We start from the raw sequence: 14480 nt of genomic DNA, 5'->3' as shown, positions 1-14480 counted from the left end.
TTGCCACGTAAGATCAAAAGTTTCTTCTTGGGACCGACAAAGATGTAGCAGTTAATACATTATATTATGTTCCACTTATTGTTTTTACGTTTTGTTTTGACTTCTGCAGTTCGAAGAATAAGATTATTAATTTATTATTTTTCCATGAAAATGTTAGAGACTATCATGATATTGATATTAAGATATTAATGACGTGTCTAATTCAAAAATATTTATTGAGTTTTAAATAATTTTAATACGATTTAAACATAATTTTAAAACTGAAAAATACATTAATTTTTTAAAAATTTAAATTTGTTGTATAAATTTTATTATGATTAAAAAATAGAAACAAATTCTTCTTTTTGAATCCATTATGGAAAACATTTTTATGCTAAAAAAATTGAAATATAGTTATACACATAAATATTTATTGTCAATTTGTATATTTTAAAATTATATAATATATAGATTTGTGTTCCATATCCTACATTTTAAAAATTATATATATATATATATATCTCTATGTCACTATCCGTATCGTTTCTAAAATTATACATATCTCTATGTCAGTATCGTATTGTTGTCCTGTGTTGTACTCTCTCTCTGGGGCCCGTTTGGATTGTGCTAAAGGGACATGTCCACCATAAGTGATTGAACAATGGCCCTTACTTTATAAAGTTTGAAATCAGTGAGAATGGAATGGGCCCATAACGCATGCTTAACGGTTGTGGGCTAAAGACTGATCCATTCTCAGAACATTCTTTCTTTTTCCACCCAATCTCCAGTTTTGACCCCCAAACAACAGCCCAAAATAGTTTTCTCTTTCCACCACAAACACAAGAATATCTTTTATTCTTTTCCAATATTTTATCTATTAAGCAATTAATTACAATTTAAATGCATATAATTCCATTTTTTTTATATTCCATATTGTTATATTTTGTTATACACATCATTCGATATCAATAGCTGATCAACAGGACAAATAGTTACATTAATAAAAAATAAAAAGATACGCGATAAATCAGGTAATATGTTATAAATTCGATAAACATATGGTGAATCAGATAATATTGTTTTATTAAAGATACCTATCAGATACTATTCCACAAACGAATTAGTGCACTATTATAAGCATTGTTATAGAATAATAAGATACGTTTTTATCAATATATTATTCAATTTTATACCAATTACTTACTTTCTTTTATAGGATTTAAGGTGGCAAAAGAGAGTGGTGTTGGTCTGAGAGATAAGCCTGCAATTGTTCTATTAATATTCTCACGTTAAAAGAGGTTTATTATAAATATTAAAAAAGATGTTGGAGGAAAAACGATCCAAACAATTGTCAATAGAGAAAACTTGAGAATGGAATCCAATATTGAGATTGAAATGAATACATATTTATTCTCTAATTCCATATATAGTTTCTAGCTACTCTCTAGAGTTTTGGGTCTATGGGATTCTCCATCAAAACATATTCAACTTTATCATTTCAAACGCACATTTTTTTGTCTTTTTTTGTTGTTGCTTGGTGGTGTTCAAAGATAGACTGTGCACTAAATCTTAGAAAAAGATGTTGAATGTTGTGAGGAGTTATTGTGCATATGTGTAGGAGTGTGATTAATGAATCACTAGATATGTTACATGTAATTTAATACGTGTGAAAGAAATGTTATGTTTGGTCTATTTACATAGGTTATTAATTGTATAATTGATGTACATAATTTTTTGTGTAATGGACTTGTAGAGAAAATTTATTGTCTTATTTAACTAAGAGTAAAATAAATTCTCTTAAATCACTTTTTTTTTATCAGTTTAATAGATAGCAACCACTACCCCAAACCTCTTCAATGGTTATCACAGTGTCAACTCATGTAAAACATCAATGTTTCATTTTTTGAATAACAGAGAAAACATTGGATAAACACCCTAACTATGGAGGGATGGGTTTAGGGTTTAAAGAACCATGAGTTGAATCCAACCCCACACCAGTGTCTTAAATCACTTGTAACACCAACATTTTCAGAAAGAGAGGAAGAGAGTGTTGGAAACTATGACCAATGAATCATAGTAATTGATTCATTGAATATATTCAATAATACACATTTCAAAGTCTTTTAATTATAACTCTTTTGAAAACTACGAAATTCGACCTAGAAAATTAAAAATATTTTTTTCAAGATATCTTGAAAATGTAACAAATATTAACTATTCATTATCTTTTTATGAGAAAGTCTTTTTAACCTTCTTTATATAAAGGAAACTTGTAAGAAAGAGATACAAGTAAGGGAGATGCTAGAGAGATTTTGTATTCTATCCTTGTTTGACTGAAATTAAATGTTATCCTCATATATTAAAATAAACAAATGTTGTAATCATACTTTCATAGTGAAAACGGTTTCTACATTAGGTTATGTGGATTTTACTTCTTAAGTTGAAGAGATTTTCTTACATTATTATTTTCAGTGTCTTTCTCGCATGCCACAATAATGTAATGGTTATTGAAGAATATTTTTTTAATTATTATTATTATTATTATTATTATTATATATAGCTAACTGAAAAAGAACCATTTGTGATGCACAAACAATGGTCCCTTTTACATGGAGTGTGTCTCTTTGATTATAAAAGCAGGCAAATGGAAAGGAAGATTACTCAAACAAAAAAAGTTGGGAAGAAAGAAACAAAAAACTAAGTGACAACTTTAATAGTTTTATTTCTGTCTTGTAAAAAAATGCTTTTATTTCATTAATTAATCATGCTAACTCTGAAAAAAATATGATTTTAAATTTGACGTAAAATATTATAAAAAAAACTTATGAATATTAAAAACATCAATGAAAGCTTTACAAGTATATAAAACTAATTCAAGAAAAAATAACAAATAATTAAACTTTTATACAGCCAAATAAAGAACATAACTTAAAGTTAATATAAAAAGCAAATCTTAACATAAACAAAATTTAAACACAACTAAAATAACAACTGAGTTTTTTTTGTTATTAAGTAACACATAAAAAAGGAGAAAGACCTGTGTTTTTTTTTTCTAGCATAATAAATGTATTTAATTAGCTTAATATCATCAAACAAAAGGACATTATCTATATTAATGTTACCATCACTCCTCACACCATCATCACTTAAACCACCAATAGATTAAAGAAAATCTCACATCTCACATATGAGACATGCTTGGTAGTGTATCATCTCAATATACATATAATTGTTGTTTTCTTCATCTGTAGTTGAATTTGAATTGTCAACTGTCACTGTATGATTAATGAATATGTCTAGCTATATTCTCTGTTACTAAAAATCATCAATAGAATTATAGTGTCATGATAAATCCGATATTGCATATATAAAGAGATCGTTGATTAATATTCATATTTAAAAACATTAATGTCATATCAGTGTGTAAATTAAAGGATTTCGAATAATCAATCTTAAATAGAAGACAACATTTATTATTGAATTAAATCAATAATAAAACCACATGCTGGGAGAAAGAGAAGAGCATTACCATATATAAGGAAAAAAAAACAACTCACATAACACAAAAGACAGAGAGTACTTTCAACTCATATTTTACACTATTACTTATTATATGTTATGTTCTTAATAACTTAAGCGTCGAAAGATCTTCTACGTGTGGAGCCCCTTCATTTTCTTAAAATTCATAAAACTAACAAAGATATAATCAGTGTCGATCTCAAAATTTAACCAACCTCAACTTAATGTTTTAGTAGATATAGAGAAAACTATAATAACAAATCTTCTACACTCATCTTTTTCTCTCCATATACTTATCTTGTACTCAATATTTTCAGTCATGCAAAATCAATACACAATTCTAGTCTATCTTCTTCACTTTTTGATTTATTTTAACTTATATGTATGCAACGACAAAAAAAAACCATGGATATTAAACGGTGTACGTCTTGAACCTGTGAAGCAAACAAAAAAGATAATGGAGAATTTGAAAACAAATTTTGTTGGTGTAAGTACATCATCTTAAATGTCAAGTTGGCCATGGATGGAACCAAAAATATCTTTTTTTCCTTCTTCACTTTCACTGTATTTGTCGTTTTCCAAGCTTCTAAATTAAACTAAACGCTGTTTATGCATTATTAATCACAACTTTATTAAGTACATTTATATAAAAATAAATAAATTTTTTTCTAAATACAAAAAATTATGTTGGTCTATATATGCAGCCTTTAAGATCTGGTGTAGAAAAATGTTCTAATTATATTTTTAGTCATTTTATTTATACGTTTTGGTTTTGGGTCTTTATATTTTAAAAAGATTATCGTAATTATTCAAAACAAGAAATTTATTGTAATGAAATTATCTATACTCGTTCAAACAAAAAATAGTCATAAATGTGTGAAATTTATATAAAAAGAAAAATTAAAATATCACATAAATATATGGAGGTGTAGAAGAATCATTAAGGTGCAGGGAGAATTTGTCTCACTAAAAATATTTCTTACTATTATAAGTAACACTTATAAAATGTATCCGACTAAAATTTGAGGCTTGGATTTTGAAGAAAAACAGTGAAAATATTTTATAAAAAAAATATAATTTATAATTAATAGAAAAAATTCTTTCTTTTAATTATTTTTTTGATGAACATGAATATTTACTAATTTAACATTTAAGTAACTTTAAGTAACTGTTATTTTATCATATAGAAAGTGATCCGGTCGGTCATCGGTAGTCGGTGACGTCAGCAACAGATAGCCACGTGGACCGTTCTTAGTGGGACACGTGGGCCAGGGAAGCTGATGTGTCTTGGAGAGGGTCACCCGAGGGGGTGATCGGTGATCAGGTGGTGATCGGTAGTCAGAAAGGATGCGCGATCATCGTCTAGATAAGACGATCGGCCGTCGTGCCACGCGCAGTTAAGCTAAGAACGAGAGGCAATTCCGGCGAGAGCGTTGCATACGAGCCTTGTGTGGCAGAGTATCAGAGAAAGGAGAAGTTAGGTGCTTTGTAGTACCGCGCATGAGAGTGGCCTAAGAGAGCTAGCAGCCAGTCGGTTATTGGTGCTCTCTTAACCCATGACGTGCATGGTGCAAAGCAGAGGTGATCGTTCGCACAGTAAGTGACGCCAGGTACGTGCGCTCAGCCAAGCCCCGCCTGGTACTGACGCTGAGGTTGCGCGAGACGCCTAGTGAAAGAAACACACTAAGTTACTTCGTACACGAATAACTTAAGCGCGCCGCAGAGTATATAAAGGTATTCCACGCTCATGCAGGGAGGTAAGATTCATTTCGTCTACACACAGAGAGAAAGAGAGAATCACAGAGTGCACACGAGTCTCGCTGAGATTCCTAGTTCTTAGTTCTTGGTGGTTTTGCTTGACTGACTTGAGCGTCGGAGTGCAATCGGCCGCTAGAGGCGCCGTTTGTTGTGTTTCACAGGTTCGCTTGGAGTTCTTTGAGAAGTGCTTGGAACGTATTTGCAGAAGACAGAGTTTGACGTGACGAGTCCTTCGACGATCGAATCACCTGCAAGATCAGAAAGGATTCTCATTTTTAATTGTTCTTTTAGTATACGCAATTTTTTATTATTTTAGTCTTTCTATAACTATTCTCACAAACTCAAATTACTATCCACACTAAAAAAAACATATAAGATTTTTTTTAAATATTTCAATTTATATCTAAAAACATATAAATATATATATATATATTCCATTTAATTTCTCTAATTTTTACTGATTTGAATATAAAATAAAATAAAATTATACGTATAAATCCTTCTCAACCTTCATTAACAATTGAACAATGAACTTAATTTTGGAAGATATAATCTGGGTGTGTTAGAAATATCATTTTTTCAAGTTGAGAAGAGCTGTGTCCTTTCTTGCTTTCTCTTAATAACATAAACTATAAATTGTTCATTATCTCTACCAATTTTTATATTTAAAGTTAATTATATATATATATATATATATATATATATATATATATATATATATTACCATTTGATCACGATTGAATTGAAAATATCACTAACAAAATTGTTATAATCTTTTAAGATATATATGACTTATGAGACTTTAATACTAGCTCTCTCTTTTATTACAAACAACATCTAACAACAACTATTAACACATTATAATCCTATTATTTTCTTATAAAATAATAAAAAATGTAGTATTTTTACTATTGATTAGTAGAATATCGAATGACGGATGACCTTACGGTTCACTTAAATCCAAACAAAATTCTTAAATGTCATTTAATCAGTATTAAACCAGTTTATCTACAAAATATAGTTAAGGTGTAATTGGGTCTTCTTTAAGTCTTACGAGTGGATCCATGACAACAAAGATCTAACCAAAAGATATAAATAGTAAAGACAGTCACGTGTCACATGTAACTTTTTCAACTCTCACACCTGCAGATCCTACTTGGACTAACTTGAACGTCAAAGTATATTTATAGGTTCCCTCAATCATTCAGCAGAAGCGAAAGGATTGAGACTGAAAGACCATTTAACTTGAAGACCGAGACCGAAAGAAGAAGATAAGAAAGTCACTACTGGAGGACTCCAACCACGTAAGAACAATATTATTTACAAGTAAATTCTTCACAATGACAAAGCCTTGTAGTACCCTCTTAACACGTAATCAAAAGAGTCACAAAAGAGTCACAAGGAAGACTTAATGCAGCAAGGTCCGAACATAAAAAGAAAAGGAAGACTTAATGCAAGAAGACTTAATGCAACGAGGTGCGAACATAAAAAGAAAAGCATTAATGATAGCCTAATTATACATGAATTAGTGGGATCACGTTACGTCAGAACTTGCATCCACCAACCAATATTGGTATGTATGCATGGAATAAGCTAGAAAGGCGAACAACAGCATGTGCGTACAAAACGCTAGATCGCAATATGAAGAGGTCTTTGTTAGTTCTAGTTTGTTGCTTGATATTAGGAGCCTTTAGTTTTCTGTTTCGATAAGTCCTTATTAGGAGGAAAACTAGTTATCTTTAATTTGTTCTTTTTAGCTGTTTATCTTTAGCTATTTTCTTGTAATCTGTTATCTTGTAAAGGCTATATAATGCCAGTTTGAGATTGAATAAGATATTGAGATCAGTTTGCTAACAAATTTACTTGTAGCAACAATTCTAGTTTTACAAATTGATTCTACACAATAGAGGAAAGGGCAAAATGGAGATAGTGAAGGGGGTAAGAAAGTGGTGTGTATAATTGGGCTGAAAAGCTTTGTGATATCTTAAGGAATACACGGATAAGGGATAAATGAACAGTGCAACTTGGGTGAAAAGAGAAATGATACACAGAAAACCTTGCTCCACTTACAACCGTATTTCTATACTTAAAATTTCAAATTTTACATGAAATGACAAAAATATCCTTTATTATATCATTAATAAGAAGTTGTATAATAGAGCAAGATGTCATCATATCATCTTAATTTAGGTTTTTCCAGATATTTTGTGGTGTACGTATAAATCCTTCTCAACCTTCATTATAAATCCTTCTCAACCTTCATTGACAATTGAACAATGAACTTAATTTTGGAAGATATAATTTGGATGTGTTAGAAATATCATTTTTCCAAGTTGAGAAGAGTCGTGCCCTTTCTTGCTTTCTCTTAATAATATAAACTATTTTCTGTTTGATTATCTCTACCAATTTTTATATTTTAAGTTAATTATATATATTGTACCGTTTGATCGCGATTGAATTGAAAATATCGCTAACAAAATTGTTATAATCTTTTAAGATATATATATATATATATATATATATATGTATATATATATATATATATATATGAGTGATGAGACTCTAATTGAAGGTAAGTATTATTCTATATAATATATACTATACTTATGTTTTTATTAACTTGATCGTCGAAGTTTTGTCAACAGATTGAATTTTCCTTATCGTAAAACTATCTATTAAAATTCACAAAAGATTGATCAGCAACATTTTCTCCAAGATCTAACTTCTAATTTTAGCGAGAACATTGTTAACATATTTAATTTTCTATTTTAAATTATTTAGCTTTGTTTGTTTGGCCCAACTTTCCTTTTCTGTTTCAGCTAGGTTTTAATCATTCTCTTATATATACACCATGTATTTTACTCTTTAATATACAAGTGAATAAAAGTTTATTTTATATTTAGTTTTCTCTTACAATTAGGGTTTATCAAAACCTTTTTTTCTCCATTACGATTACGTGCGATTGCGTACGCTACATTAAAGCATTACATCAAGCAAGGAATATTCATCTTCATTTACTATAATATGGTATCAGAGTCATTTAAAACCTATCCTATCGAGTGTTTGTTGGGCCTATCGTGCCACCCGCTATCGGGCCGCTATCGGACCACCCATAGTATATAGTCTCACGCACGAGTTGGCAGTCTCGGCGTGACAGGGGTGTGTTAGAGATCTCACATCGACTAGAGATTAGAGTCTTTCATTGTATATAAGTGGGTGCAAACCTCAACCCTATGAGCCGGTTTTATGGGGTTGAGTTCGGCTTAAAGTCCACTTCGTAACATGGTATCAGAGAAGAGCTATGCTGCGCTTCTCTCTTATTTTTATGTCCCTCTTTGCTGTTCTTGGTTTTTTTTTTTTTTCTTTAAAACCTTGTAGGCGATGGCTGATGAAAATTCCACACCGGCTTCCTCTTCAAATGGAAACCCTACACCGATGCCCCTTTTGGAACAGCCCATGAACAACTCCCTATACTTACACCCAAGCGAGAATCATGCAGCCTCGTTGGTGTCGCCTGTTCTTGATTCAACAAACTACCATTCGTGGAGTCGGTCCTTCATCACTGCTCTTAGTGCCAAGAACAAAGTGGAATTCATACTTGGCTCACACCCGAAGGGATGATCCCACTTTCTCGTCTTGGACACGCTGTAACAACATGGTTGTCTCTTGGTTAGTAAACTCTGTTTCAATCCCTATTAGGCAAAGCATTGTTTGGATGGACATAGCCTTTGACATTTGGAATGATTTAAAAGTTAGATATTCACAAGGAGATTTATCTCGCATTTCTGATTTGCAATTTGAGGCTATTTCTTTAAAGCAGGGGATATGTCTGTCATTGAGGAGACTCCCTAATATCATGGAAATAAAAAAAAAGCAGCCAACTATCTCCCGCAGCTCCTCTGAAGCCGAGTATAGAGCACTTGCCACCACCACATGTAAGCTACAATGGTTGTCTTACCTCTTTCAGGATTTACATCTTCCTCTCTCCCAGCCTGTAACCCTGTATTGTGACAACAAATATGTCCTTCAAATAGCTTTCAATCAAGTTTTTCATGAACGAACCAAGCACATCGAAATTGATTGCCACCTAGTTCGTGAAAAACTTAACTTTGGTCTCCTCAAACTGCTGCCCATTACTTCTACAATGCAAGTTGTTGACATATTCACCAAGCCCCTTGTTTCCGCACAGTTCTCTGCTCTCAAATCCAAGCTAGGTCTTAATCTTTTTCTTATATGTACACCATGTATTTTACTCTTTAATATACAATAAGTGAATAAAAGTTTATTTTATATTTAATTTTCTTTACATTTATCAAAACCTTTTTTTCTCTATTACGATTACGTGGATTACGCACGCTACATTAAAGCATTACATGCAAGGAATATTCATCTTCATTTACTCATTTACGGTAATAAACATATATAAAAAAAAATAAAAAATTGTATCCAAAGGGTAGCCATTGAAATTGGAAATTGATATGCTATCTCTTAGTAGTTGTAATGAACATGAATGAGGCACACTATTTGTTTTGAAGAGAAAAATATAAATATTTTATATTTTTTTATGTTGGAGAATTATCCAGATAATGTTCAACAGTAGACAGACATAACAGAGACAATGAATTGCCTCCTCACTCACTACTTTCTCCTTCTATTTATATATTTATTTTTTCCCGATAAAACCTAAATTTGTGTGGAACATCGCAACCTCATACATTAAATCGTGTTTACCTTTGATAGAAACACCAGAATACGACCCTTCTTTTACCCTTTCTTAACAAACATTTATTTATTTAGGCTGCGATTCGATTAGATGTGAGAGATCTCAAAGGAGAAAAAAACACACATTTATTTATTTAATTTTTCTTCGTGTTTGTCTTTTTGGGCTTCACTGAATTTACGTCGTACCGATACCTTTTTGAAAAACTTATGTACTTTTTACCTTTTTATTTTTATTTTTCTATTTAGTATTATTTTAGATTTTTTATTTAGTATCATTTTAAAAATTAAATAAATAATTAAAAAAATTAATAACGTTAATTTTAGTGAATAAATAAATAAGTTTTTTCCAAAAAAAAATAAATTAAAAATATTTAGTTTAATTTTTTCTTTTAAAAATAAATAAAATAAAAATTAAACCCTAAAACAACATAAAAATTGAATTTATAAACCTAAAGACTGATATATTTATAATAGAACATAATCTGATTTTCTATATATATTTAGAACAACATAATCTGATTTTCTATCATCCCTCATTTGTTTAACATATACTTATTTAATATTTTCTTACATTTCTTATCTTTATCTTATTTTTGATTTATTTTTATTTTTTTATCTTTATCTTAATTTTGTTCAACATTTATTTTATTTTTCTGTCCTTCTTTATTTATTTTTGTTTACATTTTTATTGTTGTTTTTATTTTTTATATTTATTTATTTTTGCATTTTTTTATTTATAATCATTAAGTGTAATATTTGTATTAATTTTTTTATTTTAGGATTACTAATTAATATTAATACTAATACTAATTAACTTTAATTTCTACTAATTAATATTAATTAATTTTAGTTTTTTTATAATTGATCCCTATGTTTCCCATAATTGATTACATACTAAAAATAAATATTAAAGAAGAAACATGACTTTAATTATCTGAATAAAGTGATTATATTAATGTGGATTCCAAAAAATGGCAGAAGCGTGAAGTAAAATTGACAGAGAGATGCATGAGAAAGAGGGAGAAAAGAAGTTGAAGTTTCTGATTCATCCCAAACTCCAAATACTTGTTTATCTGTTACATGCTGCTACTCATAAATCTAACATAACAGAAACAACTATCATAATTCACCATCTTTTCAATGGAATCATCAAACAAAATAATAAGAACAATCATAATCACTGCTGGGAATGGGAATTGCAGTCTCCTTGCCAACTCCAAACAATGTCTTTCAGTGAAGGCCTCACCTCTTCCTCACACAGCTTTATGTATTCAAGAGTGTCTCCGGCTGACTTCCAGAACTCCACCACCGCAACCTCCGGCGCCACCTCGAACACCTCCACTGTCATCCCCACCTTCCCCTTCCTCCCTTCCGTCTCCCCCTGCATCCTCACCGTGAACTCCTTCTTCCCCGTCACCCTAAACTTCAGCTTCTTCGCCACCGCCTCCACCTTCGCCATCACCGTCGACGCCGAGTGCTTCGATATGAACATCGACGGCGACCGCTTCCTCGTCTCGAACAAATTCCGAAGATCAAACCCGTGCGACAACGAGGATATTATCTCAAATGCATTGTAAGACGGACGAGCCGGCGCCACTTCCCCACGATCGTTGTTGCTGCCGTTGCCATCTTCGCTACCATCTTCCTCCCCGTTGAAGTCGATGTTATCCTCCAGAGCCGTCTCCTTCATGGAGAACGCAATGGGGCGCAGGAACCCTACTTGGAACCAGGGATCCTTCATGATGTCAGCGATGGAATACCTCTTCTGTGGGTCCACAACCAGCAAATTCGAGATCAAGCGTTTGGCCCCCGGTGAAATCCATTCCGGGAATGCATAATCAGCTTTGAAAGACTTGCTGTAGATCCTCATCACATTCTCACCCTGAAAGGGCAAATACCCCGAAAGCAGAGCGAAGAGGATCACCCCACACGACCATATATCAGCCTTCGACCCGTCGTAGCCCTTCTTCTTCAGAACCTCCGGCGCCACGTAGGCCGGCGTGCCGCACGGCGTGACGAGCATCCCGTCGGATCGGCGCTGGTCCGGCAGCGCCGACAGGCCGAAGTCCGAGACTTTGAGGTCCTCGTTCTCGTCGAGGAGAAGATTTTCCGGCTTCAGATCACGGTGGGTGACGCCGCGGCTGTGGCAGAAGTCGACGGCGCTGATGAGCTGTTGGAAGTACTTCCGGGCGATGTTTTCCTTCATCTTTCCCTTGGCCACCTTGGCGAAGAGTTCTCCTCCCTTGACGTACTCCACGACCATGAAGATTTTTGCTTTGTTGGCCATGACCTCCGTGAGCTGCACGATGTGGGGGTGGCGCACCAGGCGCATGACGGAGACCTCGCGTTTGATCTGTTTCACCAGCTTATCCTTCTGGAGCCTCTCTTTCTTGATGACCTTCACGGCCACGCTCTCGTTGGTGCTGAGGTTTCTCCCGTGGTAGACTTTGGCGAAGTTCCCCTGCCCCAGGATCTTCCCTATCTCGTACTTGTTGAACAGGATGTTCCTGCTGCTACCCGTGCCCGTTCCCGTGCCGTTGGATCCGCGATCCATCTTGGCGGCGGGTTTGTTGACTGAACCAGTGTCTGCGCTAACGCTATTAGTGGTTTAGGTATCTACCTTCTCTAGGGGGGGTCAATTGTAGGCTTCGAATTGGGATTGGTGGAGGTGGGAGAGACCCAGATCGAAGGGCTTCACCCTTATGATGAAGAGGGTGTCGAACGGACACACCACGCTCTGGAGAAAGGATTTGGAAGGGTTGAAAATCTTCATGGTTGCATGCAGGGGAGGAGGAGGAGGAAACAGAGTGTGGTTAGATTTATGTTTGAGACCCGATTGGGGGAACAATCCCGAACTGAAAGAAGGGTGTAAAAGCAGAATAAATAAGATATCGTAAAGGGTGGAAGACGGTGGAGGAGGGCGGAGAACGCGGGTATCACGGTGAAACAGAAAGATTGTGTTTTTTGTTTGAGGTTTGTGTGTTTGTGTTGTGTGGTGGTGGTGGTGGGAGAGAAGAGAAGAATGCGGTTTTATGAGGATCAGAACACCACAAAATATCTGGAAAAACCTAAATTAAGATAAACGAAAACAACTGGACCCATGTGGGACCAAAATACCCACTGTTTTACTTCCTTTCTTCAAAATTCATTGCTTTTTTTCCTTTCACTTTTTCTAACCCATATGAAAAATAATTGTTTTGAAATATTAAAAATATGATAAAAAAAGAGTAAAATATTTGACAGATATGATATGATAAAAAAAAAAGGAAAATGGTATTAATGAAGATAATAAATAATAAATGGAAGAAATAAAAATTAGGAAAGGAGGGAAATGGAGAGAGATAAGAATGAGGATGATTGGAGGTGAATGATGGTGGTGACGTGGATGTGAGTCGAATACAGCTGGCTATGTATCTGTTTGTGGTTTCTGTAAGGTTTGACCAAACAAATACCTTTTTTATTCATGCCAAAACCTATGCGCGTGTTTTAAACGCCCCTTGGAACGTGAACCCATCATCACGATAAATATAATTGAATACAAATATATAAAATATAGAAAAATATTTTTGTTTATATATTAATTTATAATATGTAAACAAATTTTGAAGGGGTCAAAGACTTGACCCTCTTCACGTACCACTAAGCTTCGCTATTGCTGCCATGTCATTACTTCATTCAGTGTGTGTATTCAAATAGCAGTCATATCTTGAAAAAACAATCACTTCACATAATATTTTAATCCTTTTTTTTTTATTTCGTGTAATAATATATTATTATGTTTTTAGAATATAAAAACTTTTTTTTTATATTATTTGCATTAGAATAATCAATAGGTAAATAAATATGACGAGTTGATGTATTGATTTAATGTTTTGTACTCGCATATTATATAAACAATTTATTTTATGAGAAATTCCGTACGTAAACTTTTTTTAGGAAGCAACAGATATTTCGAGCAGAATAAGTATATATACGTAGAGAATACGTATGATTGAAAAATAAAAAAATAAAGAATGAAGGAAGAAAATGTTAACATATTTAATATTATTGGGCTTGGTTCCAACTTTCTTTCTCTATTCAGTCTTAATCTTTTTCTTATATATACATCATGTATTTTACTCTATTTTCTTTCTCTATTCAGTCTTAATCTTTTTCTTATATATACACCATGTATTTTACTCTTTAATATACAAGTGAATATTTTTTATATTTATTTTTTCTTTACCATTAGGGTTAGTCAAAACTTCTTTTTCTCTGTTACGAGCGATTATGTACAAAGGTTGTCTTACCTCTTTCAGGATTTACATCTTCCTCTCTCCCAGTCTGCTGTGATAACAAATCTGCCATTCAAATAACTTCTAATCAAGTTTTTCATGAACGAATAAACACATCGAAATTGATTGTCATCTAGTTCATGAAAAACTTAACTCTGGTCTCCTCAAACTACTGCCCATTACTTAAAGTTGCTGACATATTCACTAAACTTTTTGCTTCCGCACAGT

General features: G+C 32.8%; 1 protein-coding gene across 1 annotated transcript; it reads right to left on the bottom strand.

The window, feature by feature from the left end:
- Positions 1-11000: 11000 nt before the first annotated feature.
- On the bottom strand, positions 11001-13093 carry LOC137836076 (CBL-interacting serine/threonine-protein kinase 5). The gene has a single exon (XM_068644899.2). The coding sequence runs from the start codon at positions 12530-12532 to the stop codon at positions 11156-11158; it is 1377 nt and encodes a 458-aa protein (XP_068501000.1). The 5' UTR covers positions 12533-13093; the 3' UTR covers positions 11001-11155.
- Positions 13094-14480: the final 1387 nt, after the last annotated feature.

The sequence above is a fragment of the Phaseolus vulgaris genome, chromosome 5, assembly GCF_051622355.1.
Source record: "Phaseolus vulgaris cultivar YP4 chromosome 5, ASM5162235v1, whole genome shotgun sequence".
Taxonomy (NCBI): domain Eukaryota; kingdom Viridiplantae; phylum Streptophyta; class Magnoliopsida; order Fabales; family Fabaceae; genus Phaseolus; species Phaseolus vulgaris.
Note: the sequence above shows the minus strand (reverse complement) of the source record. Positions and strands in the feature narration are given on the sequence as shown.